General features: G+C 34.8%; 1 protein-coding gene and 1 pseudogene across 6 annotated transcripts in view; one reads left to right on the top strand and one right to left on the bottom strand.

The window, feature by feature from the left end:
• Positions 1–373: 373 nt before the first annotated feature.
• LOC124827875 (P-loop containing nucleoside triphosphate hydrolases superfamily protein) overlaps positions 374–25402 on the bottom strand; it is a 36825-nt gene continuing 11796 nt past the window's right edge. Inside the window, exons 14-34 of one of the 6 annotated variants that reach the window (XM_088100415.1) lie at positions 22675–22731; positions 19007–19246; positions 18857–18925; positions 18589–18771; positions 17844–17948; positions 16021–16107; positions 15728–15877; positions 15437–15550; positions 15282–15368; positions 14979–15182; positions 14710–14886; positions 14104–14310; positions 13213–13302; positions 12967–13107; positions 8174–8271; positions 3812–3893; positions 3589–3729; positions 3341–3451; positions 2858–2929; positions 1243–1461; positions 374–649 (exon numbers count right to left, since the gene is read on the bottom strand). In XM_088100415.1, coding sequence (XP_087956541.1) covers positions 1255–1461; positions 2858–2929; positions 3341–3451; positions 3589–3729; positions 3812–3893; positions 8174–8271; positions 12967–13107; positions 13213–13302; positions 14104–14310; positions 14710–14886; positions 14979–15182; positions 15282–15368; positions 15437–15550; positions 15728–15877; positions 16021–16107; positions 17844–17948; positions 18589–18771; positions 18857–18925; positions 19007–19246; positions 22675–22731 — 2622 coding nt within the window. In that variant the 3' untranslated portion in view covers positions 374–649; positions 1243–1254. Of the gene's footprint in view, positions 650–1028; positions 1462–2857; positions 2930–3340; positions 3452–3588; positions 3730–3811; positions 3894–8173; positions 8272–12966; positions 13108–13212; positions 13303–14103; positions 14311–14709; positions 14887–14978; positions 15183–15281; positions 15369–15436; positions 15551–15727; positions 15878–16020; positions 16108–17843; positions 17949–18588; positions 18772–18856; positions 18926–19006; positions 19247–22674; positions 22732–25402 lie in introns of those variants that run through there. The other 5 variants (XM_088100413.1, XM_088100424.1, XM_088100420.1 and 2 more) reach the window with 5 other exon arrangements.
• LOC148204919 (uncharacterized) lies at positions 3930–7834 on the top strand (annotated as a pseudogene).

Genomic DNA, 25402 nt, shown 5'->3' with positions numbered 1-25402 from the left:
ACAACTGTATCTCCGGATCAGCTCTTTCAAAATAAAAGAAACATTTCTGGATCAACTTTTTCATAACAAAAAAATTGAGTAAACTCTCCATAACACCCACTTTATATATATAAATTTAATCGTTCACCTAAATCTTTAACAATATTGAGAATATTTTTATTTTATAAAATTGATTTAAATTTAAAGTACACATTTTTTTTAAATCACATCGGTGTCATTCAAAACATATCCATATAAATTTTGTTGAAAGTAAATTTATATCTCTTTTTATCAAACAATCTTATAAAATTAAATTAAACTTAAATGCCAAATACTTTTCAAAATCCTAATAAAAAATAACATGAATAAAACTTAGCTAAGTGGAAAAGAAGGATTTCAACACCAAAATTTCTTGCCCTTTTCTAATTACATATGAAGCCCCAACAACACCAGTCTTATTTACATAGCCTCTAAAGGTTCAATTGTTTTTTCCCTTCAAACCCTTTATTCACTTAACTTTATCAAATATAATAAAGATCCTATATCATAAGAGAGATACATTAAATATAATAAGATTACCTTCAGCAATCTTCAAATTTAATTTCAAATACAGCTTCAGATATTCTTGATAGTTAACTTTATTACCTGAGCACCCACACTATATTCATACCTGCACAATGTAATTTTTTTTTCAAAAACCTCATAAAACAAGAAAAATTCTTTTAAAATTAAAAAATAGAAATTAATAAAAAGAAGCATAAGTCAATTGAAAGTTTAACATTTAGCACGTTTAAAAAATTCAAAGATTTTTTTAAATTTTGTTCATTGTACGAATTTTGTTCATTGTACATCCCTGGAATGTAATATCCATGTGTTGTTCACATACAATTTTGTAAGCATAGATATTGCATTCCATGGACGTACAAAATTGTGTGAACATTATATCTATGTTCAAGAGTCAACCCTGAGTGGTGCTATGATTTGTGGTCCTTTAGAGAGTAAGTATTGCATATTTGCCTTAACTCTTCCATTTCATGCCCTAGTCACAATTTACTAATTGAGTTTCTTATAATATAAGGGATTTGCAGGAAATTCATAGTTATTATGAGGAATTGTATGAAATTGAAACACGAATCATTCAAGATTTCACAACTGGATGAGATTACATATTACGGAGACCATTTGGAATGATGGCCTGACCTGTAATTTTAATAAACAAAGAGTGAGGTGACCCAAGATGCGAGATTGCATCCTTTAACATACCATGCAAATTTCCTATTGGCTTTTGACTGCTGCTAACTCTTTCTTTAGGTTAAGCACTTCTACGCATTTTGAAGCCAACTGGTCTTTATACTTCTTATTTGTTATGACTGATTCATCGATTGCTTCCTTGTATCTACAACGGAAAGCATCCAGTTTTGCTTGTGTTCCACGGAGTCTCATTCTGAGCTTAGCCATTTCTTTGTTGTTTGTTACACCATCCTGTCATAAAAAAAAAGATGTTTTTACTGATTCATCCAGCACAGACAATCTAAATAAATGCAGATAAATTATTCCTAGAGTTATTCGCTTGACAATGTCAACAAGGGATTATATTATTTCTTTTTTCCAGATATACGCTGTATATAATAGGAATAAAATATCTACTTATTCACTGCAGACTATTTGCTTTCCTGATTTTGATTAAATAAGTTAAATAGAATTATTGTCTTAAATACTATAATGGGTATGTATTATTCATAGAGAGAGTTGTCGACTTAATGGGTATGTATTATTAAATACTAGAATCAATGAAATCATCAAAGAGAGAAATTCTCACATGGTATTAGAATCTAGGACTCATCTTAGAAATTGTCGACTTGCTTGGAGGGAGGGGAGATGCTAGGAAGTTCCATATCATCTGTCTTAATTTTTAGAGTGCGACTTATGTATCTATTTGACATGGTACAAAAATATTTACTTTAACCACTCTACTCGACACTCCTCTTGAGGTTAATGTCGAATTTCATCAAGATTAGGGAGATCCTTTGTCAAACCCTTTATTATATTGTCGGTTGGTTGGTTGTCTTAACTATCCAATGATTTCATTTCCTCATACTCCGTTTGAAGCCAACAGATGAGCCAATTTAAGCATTCCTCTCACCATCTTCATATGGCCACCATTTGACGCATCATTCATGACTCAAAAAGGTGCTGATGGCCTATTATTTTCTGTTGGGAACCTTATTAGTTTGTTTGACTAAAGTGAGGCAGATTGAACAGGCAACCCTGGTACACAAAGATCTATTACTGGTCGATGCATGTTTCATGGTTCTGCACCAATCTCTTTGAAGAGTAAAAAGAAATCGTGTATTGAAGTCCTCCACCCAATAAGAGTATCATTTGGCTCCGTGGACTCTTGGTTGACCTAGGTTTTCCTGAAAAGCTGCCACACCTCTTTATGATGACAACACTAGTCCATCCAGTTTGACGCTAATCTGGTTTTGCATGATGGCACAAAAACATAGTGGTGGATTGTCATTGTATTCGAAAAGTATTGGATGCCCATGTCATTTCTCTTCTTCATGTCACATCCCAACTTTAGCTTGCAGACATCTTTTCCAAGGTTGTACCTCAACATCAGTTTCTTGATCAGTGACATCATATTGAGGAAGATGTCAACAAGGGATTCTGATATTATTTTGTTTCCTGATACATGTGTATATTATGAATAAATATCAACTTATTATTGTTGCTTCTTAATTACTGTAAATTGGGATGTATTATTATGGACGAGCAGAATCAATGAAATCATCAAAGAAAGAAATTCCGACAGGCAATTGGTATATGTGATCAATACAACCCATATTTGAACTGATAACCCCAATAAGGTACTTACCGCATGCATTTTGACTTCCATACAAGAAAGTTTCTGTCTTAGTTCTTCAACCTGGACCTTTCCCTTCGATAACTGATAAAGAATATGCATAATGTGATTACTGAAATTAAGATAACAGATAAAGAATATTCCTTAATGTAATTACTAAAATTAGTAGAATCTAGCCTTTTATGGCTTCTTTCAAAAAAAAGAGAAAGTGAGCTAAAAACATCTTTTGAAAAACTCTTAAACATAACAACAATTGTAGGCGTTTATTTTACAAAGGATGGGTGAAGGAACTTCAACAAAAAATAAAAACACTTCTCTCCTCGTTTTCTCGTCTCTCCCCATCCTTTTAGTTCTCTCAGATTCTGTTTTAAGCTATAAAAGAAATAAAAATTTTCAAACAGTGTTCTACTATATTTTTGAAACTTATTGATTTGACTTTAAAAGTAGGTCAAACACACCCTTAGAAACTTTCAAAAGGTACCATTTTCCTTTTACCTCATCCTGGAAATTCTTTCGCAGAAATTCCATTTGTTTCTGTTGATCTTCCATCTCAATCGTCAGTATATCTTTTTCTGTTGTCAAATGATATAGTTTGGTCTCGAGATTCTGTCATGTAAACTGGGATGATCAGTAAAACTTATATGGTACATGGAGTCTCAAGATTTTTATACTCTTCCCAACCCCTTAATTATAAATATAGATATATGAATGGACAAATCTTCTAGTGACAATGAAGGAGAAACCTGAAGCACGTTCGGGTTGGATAGAGTATCTCCTTTATCAAGAACATCCAGTTCCTTCGGAGTTTCATTTTCTTTCTCTTCCATGGGACAGTCATGCGGCTCATTCTCCAAAGGTTGTACCTCTGAAGTGGCTTTTGACATCTAAAATACGTGCAAATAATATTATGCCTTGCAGTAAGTCACAACTCAAACCACGAAATTGTTAACAATAAATAGTCCTTACTTCTAGTTCTAGAGATTGTTTGCCTTCAGCATTGGTTGTTTCAATGTGTTTTTCCAGTTGATCCCTCTCCGAAACCTTTTCCCTGCAGCCATAAAATAACATGACAGGAATAGTGATTTAATACGTTTGACAGTTAAAGCTCGCGAGCCATCTAATGAAAAAAAAAAAAAGACTGGGAGTAGCAAACGGGGTGGCTGAATAGAGTAACCAATAGAAACCAAGTCAAATATGAGAATATCTAAAAAGCAAAAACTGACACAAGCTGAGATGTGTCGCAAGGCAAATAAATTTAGATACAAAAAGACAAAGGGAATGAAATTCCAGCTGCATTAACAGCGTCACGTCGTTATAACAAATGCAGTGTAAATGAACATCCAAAACATAAATTGTAGGATGCACATCTTTTGAATGTTTCTGTGGCACGCTATCATAGTCAAAATACAAAAAATATGCTCAAATCAACAAAATAAAAAAAAAGGTATGTTATAATTAGAGGGAAATCTTCCTAATTAGAGAAAATATCTATAGAATATTCTTAATTAAAGAAAATATAAGTAAGATCTTCTAGTTTATTTTTCAGTATATTGTTTCTTTATTTTCTTTTTTTTAGAAGATTTGATTGTTACAAATAGAGGTAAGGAGAATGTAATAGACATGAATGATAATAATGTTCAAGATGGTATAAGAACTCCCGATTTTGGGAGCTCTGTTTCCGCTGCAACAGTAGCCACTGCCGCTACTATCCGGCCATTGCGGTTGCCACCGTAGTAGTTGGAGTTGTTGATAGGGTACAAAGGTGCGCCCATTTCCAGTACAACATTGGAAATCACTCCGGCGTCACCACACGCCTAGTTCTGACAAGAGCCACTTGTTGCCACCATCACAGAAAGGGTCGTCGGAGCCTCTGAATTCGTTTCAGAGGTTGGTGACATCTCATTTGGCCCAGATTTGAGTAGATATGAGTTTTGAGTTCTGCTCCTTCTTTCCGATGTAGCCTACAAATTGTCATCGTCTTGAATAGAGGAGTCGGAGACACCTTATTGTGTTCCAAGGGATGGTAAAAATTATTCCTTTGAGTTCTAATGATCTTCCAAATGTGGTGGGTGCCTGGTTGGATGGTCAGAATTTCTTACAATGGAGCCAGTACATTCGAAGGATTCTCAAGGAGGTTCAAGACTATATCACATAGCAGGAGGAGGGCCAAATATAGATGACACTCATTTTCCAATTTGGGACAATGAAGATTCACTAATTATGACTTGGATGTGACATTCCATAATTCCTAAGATAAGTCGAAATTATATGTTTCATTCTTCTGCCAAAGAGATATGGGATGATTTACAGGGTACTTTTTCATTAAAATAGGATTTTGGTCCTACTATGTCATTAAAAGTAGGATATTTAATAAAAAACATGGCTCCCTTTTCATATCAGAATATCATGAAATCCTTAATGGACTTGGATTGAATTAGATCAGTACCAAACAATAAATACGTGTAAAACAAATGTTGTCACACATGCGAAAGTCGTGGAAAGAGAAAGAATCTTTAAATTTTTCCATGACCTGAATCATGAGTACGACCCAATCCAGGTACAAATCTTAGAAAGAGAAAAATCAGAAGTATTTTTTATGGTAAAAGGCGAAGAAACTCGGAGAGTTGTCATGCTTACGGGGGGATCTCCAACACAGACTCTGTCATGACAACCGAAAAAGGGTCCACAAGGGAACAAAAGTTGGACGAAAGTCATTTGAAAAATGTAATCGTAGAGACTATTGTTTATACTGTAGAAGATCTGGATATACTAGGGAAACATGTTTCAAACTCCATGGAAGAAATAATGTTCTCGAGCACATGGGAAACAACAAAGGGTCTGCTCAAAGATGGGTAAATAATATTACCTCAAAACAGGAAGCCACCAATCAATCTAGTACTTCACCACCACCAGATCTTGATATGAAAGCTTATAAGGAGGAACTCGAGCGCTTGAAAGCAATGACTGAATCAATGAGTAAGGCCTCTGGATCATGTACTATGTCCATGAAAGGTAAGATTTGTCTTAATATTGTTCGTCTTGTGTCTCAAGGTATTTCGATTCTTGATTCAGGAGCAACAACTGATCATATGACACATTTTCGTGTATCCTTCGACTCATACAGTAAAAGAAATAAAGAACAACTTATTACAGTTGTGAATGGTCAGGATATGTGGCCCTGGAAATATAATTTTGGACTCATCTATTGTATTAAAAGATGTTTTACAAGTTCCACAATTAGCCAATAGTCTTATTTATGTGCAAAAACTCACAAAGGATTTAAATTGTTTAGTAACATTTTTCTCAACTTATTGTGTTTTTTAGGACTTTGCCATGAGAAAAATGATTATTGCTAAGGAGGAGAGTGGGTTGTATCTGTTGGAGTCAAATCACCAAAGCAAAACAAAAATCATTAGTCAACAAGCTACGTCTGAGACGTGAGCAAATTCCTAAATATGGTTTCACCATAAAAGGCTTGGACATCCTTCATTCAATCTTATCAAATCCTTATTTTCCCATTTGTTTACCAAGGAGTCTTGTGAGTCTTTTAATTGTGATATTTGTCAGTTGTCAAAACATCATCATGCATCTTATCGTATTAGTAATAAAAAGAGTACTTCTCCATTTGATTTAATTCATTCTAACGTTTAGGGACTTGTCATAGAATTTATTTTCGGAGCCAAATGGTTTGTTACCTTTATTGACTATTGTACCTGTGTCACATGGACATACCTTGTGAAAAAACAAATCAAAAGTTTTCTAAATCTTTGTTAATTTTTACCGTCTTGTCCAAAATCAATTTGGAAAAAATATCAAAAGAATCAAGTCTAATAATGGTACTGAATATGTGAATCATGAATTTCTCAATTTTTTGTCTCATAATAGTATTATTCATGAACTAACATGTGTAAACACCCCTCAACAAAACAGGGTAATAGAAAGAAAGAATCGTCATCTTTTTTAGGTAACTAAAGTTCTTATTTGTCAAATGTCTGTTCCAAAAAATTTACTAGGGGGAAATTGTGTTAACTGTCACATATCTCATCAACAGGTTACCCACCTGTATCTTAAATGGCATTAGTCCTATAGAGTCTCTATTGTCTTTTGTTCCTTCTTCCCCCCTAATATCAAGTCTACCTAGTCGAGTCTTTGGATTTATTGTTTTTGTTCACTTTCATCATCCTAATCGTAGTAAATTTGACACTAGAGCTTTAAAATGTGTCATTATCATCCTCAAAGTCGTTGTGTCTTTATCACCATGAATGTCACCTTTCATGAAACACAATCCTTTTATGTCAATCCACCACTTCAGGGGAGAAAGCACTTGAAGTGGATGAACTCTCCTTCTTGTCCTTACCATGATTGTCTTTGTAGGATGCCAAGATCTGAGCAATGAAGCTACCATAGTCCACAGTAAGAAAGAAGAGGAAGAAGACATTTTTTTTGGCAAAAAGAAATGAGAAGAAAATAACCCACTTCGACTCTCGAGCAAGAAAACTTGTCTAATCTAAAGGTGAGGATCCCTAAAGATAACAGTGAGGAGGTAAGTATTACTAAGGATTTACCCATTGCATTGAGAAAGCAAAGAAGATCATGTGCTAAATATCCTATTTCTCAGTGTGTTTGCATTAACAATCTCTCTAATAAGCACAGAAGATTTTTTGCTACCATTGATGTCATAGAAATTCCTACCTCAATCCAAGAGGCCATGAAACTTGAACATTGGAATCAAGCCATGAAAGAAGAGATGAATGCATTAGAAAGAAATTCAACTTGGGAGATTGTTGATAAGCCCAAAGACAAGAAGACAATAGGGTGTAGATGGATATTCACATAGATGTTTGGTAGTTAAGAATAAACTTTTAATGAATTCCTTATTTATTGCTTCTCATTCTAAACATAAAGCGGTTGTTATCCCATTTCCTTTTGTTTATAGTTATATAATATCTCTTATACAAAAATTCTATAAATGCAATCCGGACATGCTAATTATAAAATTCATGATCGTTCTTGCTTGTGAAATGATGTTCATTAAATTTTATAATATTCTAATTGTAGATGGGGATATATATATATATATATATATATATATATATATATATATATATATATATGTATGTATGTATGTATGTATTTCCAAAAGGTAAGGTTAATCTCCACCTAAGCTATTTATCTCACCAAATCTAATAAAGTTCAATGATAAACCAAACTTTCAAAATTGTTTATCAACATAGCATGTTAAATGTAGTAAGAAAACATATTAGAAAAATAATAAAGTAGTACAAGAGAGGATAAGAGAGAAATAAATTTAATTAACACTAAACAAACCCGAAATTTTCCTTGGTATGTGAATGTTCATATGTAGTAGTTGGTCTTTCACGTAGGGTTTTGCATTCTTCTTTACAAGATTCCAATTCATTCCCTACCTAACATTATAGACAAATTTGAATAATTTAAGCAAATGGAAGCATGATGATACGAAATAAATCTATATATCAAACATCAAAACACCAACAACCAAACTATCATAGTGCAACTTATCCATTACTGTCGATATGTGCATCACTAATCTATCTAATGATCATTCATGTTCAATTAGAACATCACAACTTAACAAAATTGTGGAAGATGGTGTACAATTTAAAACATTGGTCGATTTTGGATTGTGAGTCACGCCAATTAAAACATGTTCTTCACTCTTCTCCTAATAATCTTAATAAATGAGTCTTGTTTCCTTTCTATTTAGTTCACTTTGATACTTCAGGTTCTTTTGTTATTGTTTGTTGAAATGTAATGAGTTTTATTTTATATTATTCATGTATGGGAACCCAACTTTAGGGTTAAGGTTGTATTATGCCCACCTTTCTATGTCGTTTATGTCGTTCGTCGTTGCTGTCACATCTTCTCTGGCAAAGTCAAGGTTAGGTGCACCTCAAGAAGCACGATTCATCCTTGGTGGTCTTCGCCTCGGCAACCTCCGCACGCGTTGCCACACATCATCATGCATTGCCTTCCCAATGCCAGAATCACATTGTGCCATTGTCGATCATCTCCCAAAGCCTCCTAAGCATGTTTTGGTCCCTATTTTTTTGTTTTGTTGGTCGTGGCTCATACCTAGGGTTTTTTTCCCTCAAAGAGTAGCTTCTCTCAAACAAGTCAATCATGATATGATTTCTTATATAGGAAAGGCTCGGGCTGTGATATAATAGTTAAAGAATATCTTTGTGGATGATTCATTAGAAGATATCAACAAAAAGTTGATAAGTTTTACATGGTCCTAATTCTGAGAAGTCTACACTCAGATTTTAATCATGTACAAGATCAAGTTTTAGCTGGTACTAAATCCCGTCAATGGACAACTTAGTTACTCGACTCCTTCGGGTACCTACATTCGTAAAAGATGAGAGAATTCAATTGATGTTATTGAAACATCAACAATGGTATTACCACAAGGAAGAGGAGGAGGTAGGAGCAACCAAGGAGGACGTGGCGATCAAGGTGGATGTCCTTAATGCATATATTGTAAGAAAATGGGCCATACCCAAGAAAGATTTTATTCCTTATCTGGTTTTCGAGATAAAGTTGTTCATGTGATTAAATTTGATAATTCAAAATCTAGAATTTCTAATGAAGAGTATCAAGAATTTTTAAGGTACAAGTCTGAAAAGTCTACCAATCTTGGTCAATACTCTTCAATGTCAAATGTGTCAACTATATGCATCTCTTAATCTGTGGAAGGTTAGTTCATGGATTCTTGACTCAAGAGCCTCAGATCATGTCTCTAGTAACGTTCCTTCTTTTTCCTTCATTTCCTCTCCAAAAATTCCTCATTTCATTAATGTTGTCAATGGATCCAAAGTGGCATCTTAAGGAATTGGCAAAGTTTCCTTATCTCCTTCACTAAATTTAAATTTTGTTTTGTATATTCCTCAATGTCCTTATAATTTAATCTCTTTGAGCCAACTGACTCGCTCCTTAAATTGTTTTGTAACCTTTACTGCTAATTCTTTTGTTATACAAGAACATGGTATAGGTCGTCTAATTGGAGAAGGACATGAGTCACAAGGACTTTATTTCCTAAAACCTAGCTCCTTAGTTTCTTGTTTTTCAACTTCATCCCCAAAACTTTTGCATGATCGTTTGGGTCACCTAATATTGACTAAGTTGAAGATGATGGTTCCAAGTCTCAAACACATTCAAGTCTTAGACTGTGAGTCTTGTCAGTTAGGAAAACATGTTAGATCTTTCTATCCTAAAAACTCTGACACGATGTAATTTTGCTTTTTCTACTATTCACTCTGATATTTGGAGACCAAGTCGTTTTACTTCCTTTGGTTTTAACTATTTTATAACCTTCATTGATGAATTCTCTCAACGTACTTGGGTTTATCTAATGAAAAAGAAATCTGAACTTTTACCCACATTTGTCTTTTTTTTTAATGAAATTAAGAACCAATTTGGGAAGACAATTAAAATCCTCATAAGTGATAATGCTAAGGAATATTTTTTGTTGTGTTTTCTTCATTCTTATCTTCCCGAGGAATTTTACACCAATCATGTTCTCACACTATACAACAAAATGGCAAATTAGAGAGAAAGAATGGACATCTTATTGAAACTTCACACTCCCTGATGTTAAATACTAATGTTCTTGTTCATCATTAAGGGGATGCAGTCCTCACTGCCTGGTTTTTTATCAATAGTATGCCTTCTTCTCTTGAAAATAAAGTTCCTCACTGTATAATTTTTCCACACGATCCTCTATACCATGTCTCTCCATGTGTATTTGGGTGTACTTGTTTTGTTCATAATGTCTCTTCAGGTCTTGATAAACTTTTTGTCAAGGCTATAAGTGTGTCTTTTTGGGATATTCTCATTTTCAGAAAGGGTATAAATGTTATTCTCCCTCAACCAAAACGTATTATATGTTTGCTAATGTCACATTCTTTGAGAATATACCTTTTTTCTTGTCCTCTATGGAGGATCATTCATCTGTTCAAGAGATGCTTCCTATACGATCATGTGATACCCTAGTTATTCCTACTTCTCCAACTTCAACACAATCTCAAAATGCAAATGACATTGTTTGGTCACCTCCTTCCTTGCCTGAAGATCCCTGAGACTCATATCCTCCTCCACCAGATTCCGAAACCATGGATCCCTCATCCTCCTTGTCTTCTCTTAATTTAATCTCTTAGTGGTCATGCAAGCAACAGGTCATTTCTTATTCCAGCACAGAAGTTGAGTACAGAAGTCCAGCCCAAACTTCTACTGAATTAACAACACCTCAAAGAAGAACATCACTTATGGCTCGAGATTTAACAAGACAGACGTGAGGATGGAATTCAAAGGAAACATTATTATCACGAACAAATTTACTAACACTAATAAGATTCACAGGCAAGAAGCAAAGCCTCAACCACAGTATTTCAGGGAGTCTCAAATTTGCTTTCAATGAAAGAGATGACAGCAGCAAAATTTGGAGGATGGCCTCAACATGTTCATCAGGTTCAACGTGTTCAACATGTTCATTAGGTTCAACGTGTTCAACATGTTCAATGTCTTCAACATGTTCAACAACGTCAACAACAATAGACTTAATATGACCTAAGTATTTCTTCATGGTTTTGTTTTCAAAAGTTTGCAAACGAAGATCAGTGTGCAACTACTAAGCGCAAGCTTCCATTTAATTGAAAAATTGTTCATGAATCTGGTCCCAAACTTGATAGGAACAACCACACCAAGCACCATTGATACAAAGAGAAATTGAAGGGGAATGACAGGATTAACCGCAAACCGATGAAGTTTGTGAGATGTGATGATATGTTCAACGTGCTTCTTCCAAAGAAGATAATTGGAGTCATCAAGTTTTTCAACAACTGAGTGCAAAAAGAAGTGGTTAGGGGATGGGTGGGATGAAGAATTAGACATCATAGGTGGGTAACCAAAATCAGTAACCTACTCTGGATACCATATTAAGTCTGGAGGATTGTAAGAAACAAAGAGATAATGTAACAACGTAGAAAAGTTCAATCTGATATTAAAAACATAATGGTTGTACACTTTAAGTCTGTTTTAAATATACTCTGATAAGAAAAAAGAAAACAGCAGCTATTGACAGTTGCCAAGACAAAAGAACTGCCATAACTGCCAAAAACACAATAACTACCTAAAGTTAGACAATAAACTATATCATAGTCCGTACATTACATAACGTAAAGAGAGACCAACTAAATACAAGTCTAATACAAGTGTTGTAATTATATTTTCAAAAATTAGTTTTCCCATCTTCATTATATATATATATATATAAACCCTAAACCCATCTTTATAAATATATATATATATATATATATATATATATATATATATATACATTTGTTTTGTGGCCAGTCAGTTTCTTAATTTTCCATGTGTAAGACATAGGAATATAGTTATTTGCTTTCTAAAGTACATTAAAAAGACCTTAGGAAAAAGGTTTGTTATATGGACACAATAATTATACTCAAGTTTCATGTTCTCTAATGCAAATAGGACAAGTTCACCACTACAAGACATCCACTTTCAGATATTGTCTTTATTGGTAATAACTTCATCTCCTAGAAAAACAAAAAAGTATAATGTAGCTGTAAGATCACGCAACAACAGAGTACAGAGCAATGGTTATTTCCTTTTGTAAGCTTATTTGGCTCAAATTGTTGAAGATCTTACACCGACAAAGAATAAGGTCAGATTATAATATATAAGTGAGGTGGAATCCTCGTCTTACAATTCGGTTTTATAGGATAGAGTTGGACTTAAAGTCCACTTCTTAAGATCATATAAGAGTCATTTAGAACTTATCCTAGTCAAGGCTTTTTATGCTATTAAGCTACAGTTATCATATTCTTGTTAGACTACCCATAAATATCCAATATCACGCTTGAGATGTTCATTTCTCAACATGAGGGGGTGTGTTAGAGATCTCAAATCAATTAAAAATAAAGTCAAATAATAATATATAAATGAAATGCAATCATCACCTTACAAGGCAGTTTTGTAGACTTCAAGGAACCCATGAAGTAAAAGAAAATAAAGGGAACTAAAACAAGTTTCCTAAATAGTGGAGCTGTAAACCTTACTTCTAATAATTTTGTTGATAATGATGTAATTTGCACATTGTTTGACTTTGTGTGTTCTTCTATAGCTAGAAGTGATGCTTTCTCTTTGGCAGACCATATTGCCCTTTCCTCCTCTATTTCCAAAAGTGAATCAGTGAGTTGCTGCAAGATCAAGAAGATACAATGAAATGCCTTAACAAGAGAAATGTCCTAAAAGGGGAAGAATCACAATAAAGTAGAAGAAAAAAATTGCTGAAGCTACACTACCATAGCCAACTCTTCCTTTTCTTCCATTAGTACTTTGATAGAGCTTTTCAAATTTTCTTGGTTGATATCAGATTCTTCCAATCTTTGCTTCTGGGTGGACAAGAATAAGATACCAAATTAATGGTTTGAATGAGAAAGCAAACTGGCTATTTAATTGTCATTGTTACAGTAGATCGCTACTTATGTTGGCTTGTATCTGCAATTTAGAGTAGTCAATTTCTGCCAACTGTTGATTAGTTCGTTCAACAGTTATAAAAATACCTCAATCTGCATACATGCATTGATCTCAACAAAAGACCACTAGCAAATCACATTAAATATTGTTAGTCATAATTTGGTCAAACTCAATAGGGATATATATCTGGTAGGGTAATATCTTACCGAATATTTCCCATTATTAGGTAATGCTTTCATTCTTTACTATTGTATCTCTTCTTCATTATATAAAGGAATACTCATGTTTATAATCTACCTCCTTGATTAACAGCTTTTTGGGCTTCAAAGCATGCACAATGTATTGGCCAACTACCTCGTGCAACATTTTATTAGAATAATGGGCACCGCAATGAACTCTAAACCACTGGAGCATAGAGAATTTGATGATACTATGTCAAAAACAAACTATACCAAAAGCTTTAGTTATTATGAGAAGTTGATTACGTGAATGGTTTTTTAATTTTTATTTTGCTTAACATGTCTTCCAATTTTATATCATGTTTGCAACGGATCTCAACAGAAATCTTTTGAAAATTATGTCAATAATTTCAGATTCTCCGCTTCTCTCAACTATATTTTACTTTCTATAATTTTTCCGTCAACCTGTTAATTCTATCAGCCATCTAACAACTGAGTTAAAAGGGAAATTCTAGGAAACTTCACAGAAAAACTTACAAGAGCATAAATTTCCTCCTTCAAATGATATAGTTCAGTGGTTGATGTGTTCAGCTTTTCAGTCAAGCCTTCCAGTTCTAACAACAAACCTTCATTAATAGATATCACCTCTTCTTTCTCCTTCAACGTAGCTGTTATTTCTTCTTCTAACGAAGCAATTCTTGTTTCTGATTCAAATGCCAAAACTTCCAGTTTTTTGTGCTCATCCTGATACATGACAAAACACACATATATATATATATGAAAATAATCAATTATTCTACTTAAAATTATATTTATACATAAACTTAAAATAATATATAAAAGTAATTCAAACATGTTCATAACTTAATAATACAGGCAAAAGGAAGGAATGACAAGGTGAGAGCTCAGGAATCGCATAATAACTTCATAGAGAATGTGTAACATACAGTTCTTTATGGGTACTATCATTTAGGAGTAACTGAACATAAAACATTGTGACCAAAAGCATGAATGAGGAAAGAGCACTAAAGTTTAAACACATGTATACACGTACAAATATGAGAAAGACCAATAATTACACCAAATTCAAATGAATGTCAATCAACAATTTTCAACAAGCATACATCAAGTCCCAAAGTCAACCTGTAATGTCTGTTCTAGGCCCTTTGGTCTTTTAGGATCAAATATCTTAGAACCCCTTTCAACAATTGAATCACGTCTTCTTCCCGCAAGTGAATCACGTTTATTGATATCACGTTCAAGAAGAGAGATTTGGCCACGCAATTGTTTAATCTCTCGCTCCGCATAGGCTTTCTCACCCTAAGGTACACTTAATATGTTAGGGCATAAATTTGAAAAGTAAATAGATTACAATGAAACCAAGGAATCATGAGATGTGCCAAAAAAAGAACCTCAATTTTTGTTTTCTCTTGTATCGCAATCTTAAGTTTAGACTCGGTTTCTTTTAACTTGGTTTTAACCTTCTCCAGCTCTTTTCTTGTAGTTTCTCTATCCTTGGCCACTGTAGATGATGTCAAACAAGATAAATCCTTTTCAAGAGTTTGAATATAAGAAATCAACTCTGCATTTTCAAATTTCTGTTGTTCTAAGTTATCCTGTAACAATAATAAACAGTTAGTGTTCCTATTCGCAGCATTGCATATTCAAAGAAATGAGCAGATAGGATAGAAAATATTTCTAAAATAAAGGCCAACCATCAAAGAATTTTGGGACTTCTGAGCATCTAGGTTTGATTCCTGAAGATGCTTCTGTAGATCAACTACTTGGTTGTCTAGAAGAACCTGCAGCACAAATATTAGACCAACTAGGACATCTCTAGAAATATTTCATAATAGAAAGGAAGCTTTACCTTCTCACTTTCAAGCTCAAATATTTTCTTTCTTAGGCAAGAAATCAAATTCTGAGAATTATTCAAGATTAAAATTTGATCTGCAGAATCCTCATATACTGAGGTTTTGAAAACCTGTATCGAACCATAAAATAGTAAGCCCTCCAACTAAAAACATACACAATATTAGATCTTAGTTAGAAAACAAATGATAACCACTAAAGGCATTACATGAAGTAAATGTTCTGCAATTTCATTTTTCTTACAAATAGTGATGCTATAGTGCCTCAATGGCTCTATCAAAGCACTTACAAGGAGAGTATCACAGAGAGCAGAGAAACTTTTAATAGCATCATCCACCATAAACATAGCACTTTGAACAACATCTCTTGAGTTTTGAATTTCAGATGCAATTTCTTCAATTTCCATGGAAACACTGATTGGAAAGTCAAGATTTCCATCCTACATAAAGCTTCAAGAATCAGCGTTATAGGATAGGATATATAGTATGAACCATAGTCATATAGAATTGTAAATTGATAGTTAATCACAGACATTACAAGAAAGCACGAATCAAAATGTTTATAAAATCATCAATTGCATACATTAATGTTGCTCACAGTTTCAGTGAAAGTAAGTTGCTCATTAGCCAATCGAGCTGCCTGTTGTGCATTTATAAGCTCTTCATAGAGCTAACCAGATGAAACAAAATATAGGAATTATAAATCTTAATTTAGCAATAAATGACACAGATTTATACAGTCTAAAGATTGCAAAAAATATATCAGACAAATACTCATGGGTGCCCAATTTAGTAATACAATTTATCTAGTTGCCCTGACCCTTGGAGTGACCCATCTTTGCTACCGTATTTTGTCAATAAAAAAGGGAAAAATACCATAAATATTCTAAAAGATAAATTTAAATACAACATATACAAAGACAGGTAATATTTAGTATTCTGTCCTTTTCCCTTTATTCCAACTATAGAGTGAAAGTAGCAAGATAAACAGAAGAGGTTGCCGTGTTATTGAAGTTATTCTTGATATCTTGAAGTAATTTACACATCAATAATTTTAAAGATGACAGTAATCTAGAAGTCATCAGCAAATTTATCGTTCATATTAGGTCCATTACAATTGAAGTTTAAAATAAAATACAACTTTCTCACTAAGAAAATTCACCTAGTGTTAACCATCACATGATATTACTATAGTGGATGGCCCTAGTACCGAGAACTAAGAAAAAGGAGATCATTTAATCCACGTACAACTTGTATTATTGATCTTCCAATTTACGTTGGCAATAATGGGAAAAACATTGAAAAAGCATGTCTCAGTATAAGAACATATCGGATAAATCTGAAAGTCTCAAGTTCTTCCCAAATAACACATTAGTTGGCAAAAAATTTCAATTACGATGAGATCACCTTGTTTTCTCCAAGATGCTTCTTGTTGTAAATGAGTAGTGTAATTTCAAATCTTTCGAAATTTCATCAGCCTTGTACATCCAGAGAATACTCTGTCTGATCAAGAGAGATGATACTGAATGAACAATCCATGAAACGGCTGTATTGTTGTATTGACACCATAACATATTCATTTTATCCAATTTTGGTGGTTATGGAGCACTTCCATTAGCAAATTCAAGTTTTTTCTTTGCACTACAAGCAATTAACATAAATCGACTACAAGAATGATAGCAAGTAGAATCAAGAAATGGTGATACAATATAGTACTCGCTGGATTTTTATTCACATGGAGATACTAAAGGCTATTGTTAAAATAAAAGAGAAAGGGACATAAGATGAATCCCTAATGTGTATTGAGCACATAGGGTTATCCATTTATAAGCCCCACACTAGAATCCCGTGCTTCTAAGTTGCAACTGGATCCTAACACCCACTATGCTCCGCAGCTCCAAAACTCACAAGCTGACTGTGCACTAGCCCTTTCACTAATCTCCAGTAAGCATGGCGAGAGACATGGTGGAAAGCTCTGATATGATAACAATTTATTAGAACCTAGGAAAACCACAACATAAAAGACCAGCTATTGTAGTTGGAAAGCCCAAGCCATTATAGAACCCACACTAGAGTTCCATAATTTCAGTGGAACTCAAGTCACCTACCTTGTTGCAATTAGATCCAAATTTAGGACCAATGTGAGTGGACTACTATGCCTTTCTAGAGAACAGTTATGCTTTATCGAGTTTAATTTAAGTGGATATTTAAGGGGTTGTATTTGTAACTTTCTGAACATATATTTTCTGTAGATGAGGAAATTTGTTGAGACAGCAATATTGTTTATTGTGTTTCAATAAATATTTCAGCTAGTTCCTGCTGTGCTATCAAATCTAGTAATTAGCATCTCATAATCAGATTAGAAGGCTTAGAGAAAGAAACACTGTTGACTTAAACGATTATTACCTCTTTGCATTTCTCCCTACCACATATATTCTGCTCTGCAACCAGATCAACAACATTATCCAAGCTTTGTTGGCTTGATAAGTTTTCCATTTCCAAAACCTTAATCTTCAATATGCAAGTTAAAAATATAAGACACAGATAGAAATAAAAACATGTGTGTATATACATTCTAATGCAGCATAAAGTAGAAAAATGGTTATAGACATATTTTAATCATGTGAGTGTATAACTACTTTCATCAGACATAGTTATTTAGTTACAGCCATCATTATATGATGTATTCACTTGGAGTAGTTTGTTACAGCTGTCACTGTCAGGTTGTTATAATTGATCCAGTCAATTAGATGAGCTTGTGTAGTCTATATATAGCTTCTGCAATCAGAAGCTCGAAACAAGAACAAATCTCAGAAAAATAAATACAAATTTCCTTTCTCTTAAGTTTGTTTTCAATAATCATAATCCCTCTGTTTCTTTTTAAGTGTAAGGGTCTTTTGGAGAAACCAATAATTGTAATAACTTTTCTTGATTTTAACAAAATAGAAGAGATTTTCTATTTTACCCTTTTTCATTTTTACATTGCAATAGATGCATGTGTAAATTAATTAAATATTAACTGAAGAGTAAGTGTACAACTGACAAAAAGAGTAACTAATATTGTCTTGATCTTTGAAAAGGATGGTTAAACAAAAACAAAAGAGGAAATTATTGATAAAGAGAGATGTGAAAAAGGGAAAGAAAACAAAACCTGCTCTTGAAGTCTCTTGATAACAAGAATAGCATCTGATTCTCTAAAATTCGCATTTTTCTCAACAATCAAGCAACCATTATGGGCATAATTTACAGACTCAACAGATTCCTTAGAATGGAAAGAATTTGAATCAATTAGCTGTTTTCTCAATGATTCAAGCTGTATATCACTTATAGTTCTCTGCAATAAGAAACACGTGGGCATTATATATCTAGTCTAGCAAACTCTGAATCTGGAAGTGAATCAAGAATTAACAGGGGGAAACCTCAGTTTCAAATTTTAGAAACAAACTCTCATATTCTGCTTGCAATTCTAGAAATTTGTTGTCCTCCTGCTATATTTGCTTGATATTAGAATACAAATTACTAAAATTTCAAGAAGTGAAAATAGCAATGAGACATCTAATATAACAAACCATTGGCAAGCTTTTCTTCCGTGGTGCCTTTTTCCTGTTTGTTACATGCAATAAAGCACAAGGGTTTGGGAGATTACAATCCTTGCTAGCATCATCTTTATTATTGTCCTTTTGCTTAAAGGGCTCATCCACATAAACATCTTCATTTACAAGTTCCTCAAAAGGAAGAAGTGGTCCCATGTCTCGATTTGGTCTCACAGGTTTAACCGTAGAAGCACTAGGTTGGATGATAGGGTATACCTACCACATAAAATAAATGAATCAGGATTCCAAAAATAAGATACGAGCAACAAGACAACTATCGCAGCCCAAAATAAATGCTATAATATATATGCATAGATAATGTTAGTAATAATTTCTAAAGTTTAGAAGAAAATCATTTTTCTCTCTTATTAAGTCTCATTACATATATATGATATATATATATATATATACATATATATATATATATATATATATATATATATATATATTGTTGAATATAGTGAAAAACTATATTTGGATTAATCTCCCTTGTGTAAAATACACACATAGGGTTCTCTATTTATAATAAAAGAAATATGGGCTAAGCCCAAAATACAAATGAGAAATAATAACAAACTAACTAAAAGATAAAAGATATAATATATCTAACACTCCCCCTCAAGCTGGAGCATACAAATTGTATGAACTAAGCTTGGAATAGATGAAGTCAGTGTTGAACTAGATGATTTGTCTTCAAGAGTGTGAGGCAAACATAGATGGACTAACAACAGCTTGTGAAACTTCAACTTCAAAAGTGGATGAAGGAGATCAGTGGTGGACAATGACAAATTGCAAGGACTGATTCCCAATCAATGATGGATAAGTGACGGGATCAACAGTGGTAGCTGAAAGCTAAGAGCTACAAAACTGCAGGGACTACACTAAATCCTCATCAATGATAGATGGGTGACGGGATCAATAGTAGTAGCTTAAATCTACAAAACTGCAGGGACTACACCCATATATATGTGACTTGCAGTGTCTTGGAAACGTACTCCCCCTTAGTGTGAAGGGCGGAAATGTGGAATATCACAGTTGTTGGACCACTAAAACAAAACAAAAATATTAAGCTACAATGCTGAAACAAAGGCATCAAAGATCCAAAGACATGTTGGAGGTCCAAAATTCTTTGCTGGACAACTCCCAAGTGGTGATACTTAGCCGCGTATCACAAGAAGATCGAGCTAAACTCTAGCCCAAGAAGAACTGCCGCAGTTGCGTCTGTTTGAGACGGTAGCGACTGCAACGGCGGTTGACAGCTATAAAACTGCAGGGACTAAATTGTCATCACTGTCTGATGGGTCCTGTAGTGGTTGGAAGCATACAGCGGCAAACGGCCGGACAGCGGCAAACGGCCCGGACAGCGGCAAACGGCGCGGACAGTGGCAAACGGCGCGGACAGCAAAGGGACTTAGGGTTCCAAAAACGTGAGGGAGAAAACCCTAGGTATGAGCCCAAGCCAACAAAACGGAGAAACAGGAACCAAAACACACTCAAGAAGCTCCGGCGAGACGATCTGCAGTGACGCGGTGAAACTTCGACACTGGGAAGGCGGCGCGTGCAGAACACGCGGCCGAGACTGGCCGAGAAGAAGCGGCGCGTGGAGGCGTGTGGTGAGGAGTCTGGTCATCACTCCGGCGGGGTTGGTCGTCGCTCGAGGAGACGCTTCAGATCTGCTGGTCACCGGTCGAAACTGTGACGACGGACAACGGTGGCCGGCGATGGCGGAGTGGCCTGAAAGAAGCGATGCGTGGCGGCGCGTGACTGAGAAGCGGCTCTCGAAACCAGCGTGGTCGGTCGTCGCTCGAAGAGACGGTCGAGATCCGCAGGTCACCCGTCGAAACTGTGACGGTGGCCGGCGATGGCGGCGACGGCAGCGGCGGCGACGGTGGCCGGAGTTAGCAGCGACGGCAGCGGAAAGTGGCGGCAGCAGCAGTGGCACACTGGGTCTGGACCGGTGCTGACTGTGGCAGAGATTTAAGAAGAAAAAATGGACTGCCCACTGAGATTTTAGGGGCTGCCGGCGGCCATGGCGGCTGGCCGCCGACAGACAGCAGAAACCCTCGAAGAAAATCAGAGAACTTGCTCTGATACCATGTTAAATATAGTGAAAAACTATATTTGGATTAATCTCCCTTGTGTAAAATACACACATAGGGTTCTCTATTTATAATAGAAGAAATATGGGCTAAGCCCAAAATACAAATGAGAAATAAAAACAAACTAACTAAAAGATAAAAGATATAATATATCTAACATATATAAATTAGAAGTCCCATATCGACTAGAAATAAGACCAATTTATAGTATATAAGTGGGTGCAAACCTCACCTTACAAGCTGGTTTTGTGAAGTTGAATTAGGCTTAAAGTCAACTTCTTAACATGGTATCAGAGTCATTAGTAGAACCTATCCTAGCAATATTTGTTGTTTGTTGGGTATATTGTTTCACCCACTATATACCTCGACACGTGAGCGGGTGTGTTGGAAGTCCCTCATCGATTAAAGATAAGACCAAGGTTTTGTGGGGTTGAGTTAGATTTAAAGTCTACTTCTTAACAATATATATATATATATATATATATATATATATATATATATATATATATATATATATATATATATATAATTGGATAAATTTGGAAATAAGCACTGCCTATTCAAGGAAACAAATCCCTAAGATTGTGGGATTGATATGCTAGTAATAAAACCATGAACAGCATATATACAGAATTAAAAACAAGAATCAAATCTGAAACTTCCTTCAAGCTGGTGCACAAGTGTTCTTCATTCCCAGCTCAAATATAATTATCTCAAAGTTATTGTTGTTCAGCCCCTTGGTAAGTATGTCTACAAGCTTTCCTTGAGTAGAAACATATGGAGTGCTGATCAAGCCATATATTTGTAGGTGTTTTAATGGTAATAGCACGATAGACCTAACAAACTTTTCTAAAATAGGCTCAAATAATATCTGAGAAAGTCTAATTCAACTACACACAAACCAACTCTCAAGGTAAAGTTTACACTTATATATTATAGTTGGGTTATATCTCTAGTCAATTTCGATCTCCAATAGTAACTAATTCTAGGAGACGAGGGAAATAAGGAAGGTAAACACAAAGGATAATGTATGATAAAATATTTTCTTATATTACACACAAACCTAAAAAAGATAAAAATAAAAATTAAAGTTAAAGCTCAGTTAGCTTGTGTTTCAATGTAGTATCAATACACTGGTGATAGTGGCCAAAGGTAGACAAAATAAAGAACATGCTAAAAAACCTGAAAGATCCATAACAATAAACTACATCCCCACAGTGTCAAAATAGCAGCTATAGGCCAACTCTGTTTTGCTCCATGAATGTATTGCAGTCTTGTTAATGTAGGTTAAGTATAGATAATTCAGATATTGATTGGACCAGAACAACTAGTAAACCATCTGCCTACAAAATGCATCTTAGCACTTCTAAATTTATATCCGTTGCTACAGCTTAAGATTGTAGCATAGAAGTTATTAAATTTTGCCTCAATAAAGGATGGGAGTTATACAATTAATTTAATCAGCAAGAGACATAGATTCATATCACAATTCATAAAAATAAAACCCATCAAAACAAACAATCTATCAAGAAGGTGAAATGTTACATTTCCTGGATGCTCCTGTGAAAGTTTTCCTATACACCATGTATCCCGCCTCTTGTCCTGCAGTGCATGCATGAAAACGTAATCACTAAATGGTAGAGAGCAAAGGAGGAGACAAGGACAAAAACATCATGCAAAAGCACAATAGTTTCACAGGTTGACATTAAGAAAAAGTAAATATGTTTACATGTGCAGCAATTGCATGAAGAGAAATGGAAATAACAGAATTAAAGATGAGATTAGGAAAATCAGTTTCTGGAGCAAAGTTTCATTACCTACAATTCTTGCATAAGCGAAATTGGTGATTATTGCTTTAGAAGCAGGTTGTTAGTTCTTATAGCATCCTCTTTAATTGTGATTAGTATTTTACATTTGGAAGAAATAAGTGGCATCCAGGTTTACAGAGACATTTATCAATTATCGTGTGCATATTATTGACTTCAAGTTGTGTACTGCTATTATTGACTAATTCATTGTGGGACTTAACATTCTCCTTGTCACTGTTCTATAACTCCAGACTCAAGTGTTACAAAACCCGAAATTGCTTTGAGAACAGTATTTGGAGTATTTCCTTACCAAACATCAAACAAAGGGCTCATTTTTAAATCAAGGACCTACTTGAAGGCAATAGAGTTAACCCAAGATACAGAAGCAAAATCAAAACAATCAGTAGTTACAACTTTCAGCCTAAACTTTGGCAACAAAGCAATGTTGGAAAGAATCTGAAATGTAGTAGCTACAAATGATTCAGTCCCTGCAGCCCTTAGGAATTAGTTAATAATAGTTATGTATTACAAGTTTGTGATAGTAGGAAACTGTATGTGACAGCTATTTGTAGAAAATAACTAGCAGTTCACTCAATTAATAAGAAGACAAGGCTAAACTAAAAGGCAAACAAATCATACCTTACTTAAGAGTTTCCTCTAAAGGGAAAGGTGCTGCACTAACCAGTCTAGTTTGAAACACCATCCACATTATGATGAAGGTTGCTCGCTCAAAATACCCCCATGGCTGTAGACCAACAAATACCCCCATGAATCCCAATGTAAAACTTTGGGGAGAAGGAAGTGTTCCCATTGATATTGGAATATACCAAAGGTTAGTTGGTAAACTAATTTACTAGTCTTGTACCTAGGCTGACATTGCTTTTTCAAAATGTTAAGTCGGTTAATGCACTCTCCTTGTGAAGAAAAACCTTGAGGCAGATTCAGGAAAAAGTTTTCTTTAGAAAGAAACAGTAACTTGGAAAAGCTAGAAAGCCCTTGCGAGAAACCAAGTTTAGAGCAATGGTCCAAGGAATTTGTGAAGGACTAGAGTGGATCTCTCGCTGAAGTTGCACTATGAAAGCGAGGGTACAATAAGCACAGCCAATAATCCCATCGAGCATGTAAAACAAATCTCATTGAGATTGATCACCACCACTTTATAAAAGAGAATTTGGATGCTGGAATTATCTGCTTGCCATTCATGCCTTCCAATATACAGCTGACATCTTTGACCAATAGCAAGACTTGTGTTTTAGAGCTTGATAAGCAAGTTGGGCATGATAGATATCAGTGCATCAACTTAAAGGGGTAGGAATTAAAGGTAAGCAGTGTGCTTTGCTCTACGCATCAAGGATTTTATTTATTCTTATGAGAAATAGAGAAGATTGGGAGAAAATATCCCTTGTGTGTTTTGCATACACATAGGGTAATTTATTTATATTGTAAGATATGGGCCAATGCCCTTAACACAGAATAGACTAAGCCCAAATAACAGAAACACACATCTTAACATCTAACACTCCCCCTCAAGCTGGAGCATATAAATCATATGTTCCAAGCTTGTTACAAAGATAATCAATTCTAGGTCCTCGTAAGGACTTAGTGAATATGTCTGCCAACTGGTTACTTGAGTTAACAAACTCAGTCTTGATATCTCCGGATATGATTTTTTCTCGAATGAAATGACAATCAACTTCAATGTGTTTGGTTCTCTCATGGAAGACAGGGTTAGAGCTAATATGGAGAGCAGCTTGATTATCACATATAAGTATCATGTGAGTGACATCTCCAAATTTCAATTCACTAAGCAATTGTTTAAGCCACACAAGCTCGCAAGTAGCTGATGCCATAGCTCTATATTCTGCTTCTGCACTGGACCTTGCCACAACACTTTGCTTCTTACTTTTCCAAGATATCAGGTTGCTACCAATAGAGACACAATATCCAGAAGTAGACCTCCTATCAGAAGGGGAACCAGCCCAATCAGCATTTGAATAACAAACAATTTTTGTATCGTTGTTAGGGCCATATAGCAAACCTTTTCCAGGTGATCTTTTAATATACTTCAGTATGCGAACAACTGCATCCCAATGATCTTCACATGGGGAGTTTAGAAATTGACTCACCACACTAACTGCGAAGGAAATGTCAGGACGCGTAACAGTAAGATAGTTTAATTTACCAACTAGTCTTCTGTACTGTTCAGGATCTGAGAAAGGCTCCCCCTGATTTGGTAGGAGTTTGATGTTAGGGTCCATAGGTGTCTCAACAGATTTACAGTTCATTAACCCTGTTTCCTCCAAGATGTCTAACGCATACTTCCTCTGAGATATGACAATACCATCATTGGATTGTGCTACTTCAATACCCAAAAAGTACCAGAGTTTGCCAAGATCTTTGGTTTGAAAATGATGACAAAGGTGTTGTTTCATCTGAGAGATGCCAAGATAGTCGCTTCTTGTGAG

Source organism: Vigna umbellata, chromosome 1 (assembly GCF_029865625.1).
Source record: "Vigna umbellata cultivar VRB3 chromosome 1, Vumbellata_1.0, whole genome shotgun sequence".
NCBI classification, from domain to species: domain Eukaryota; kingdom Viridiplantae; phylum Streptophyta; class Magnoliopsida; order Fabales; family Fabaceae; genus Vigna; species Vigna umbellata.
The sequence above is the reverse complement of the archived record's forward strand: the minus strand, read 5'-3'. Positions and strand labels throughout refer to the sequence as shown.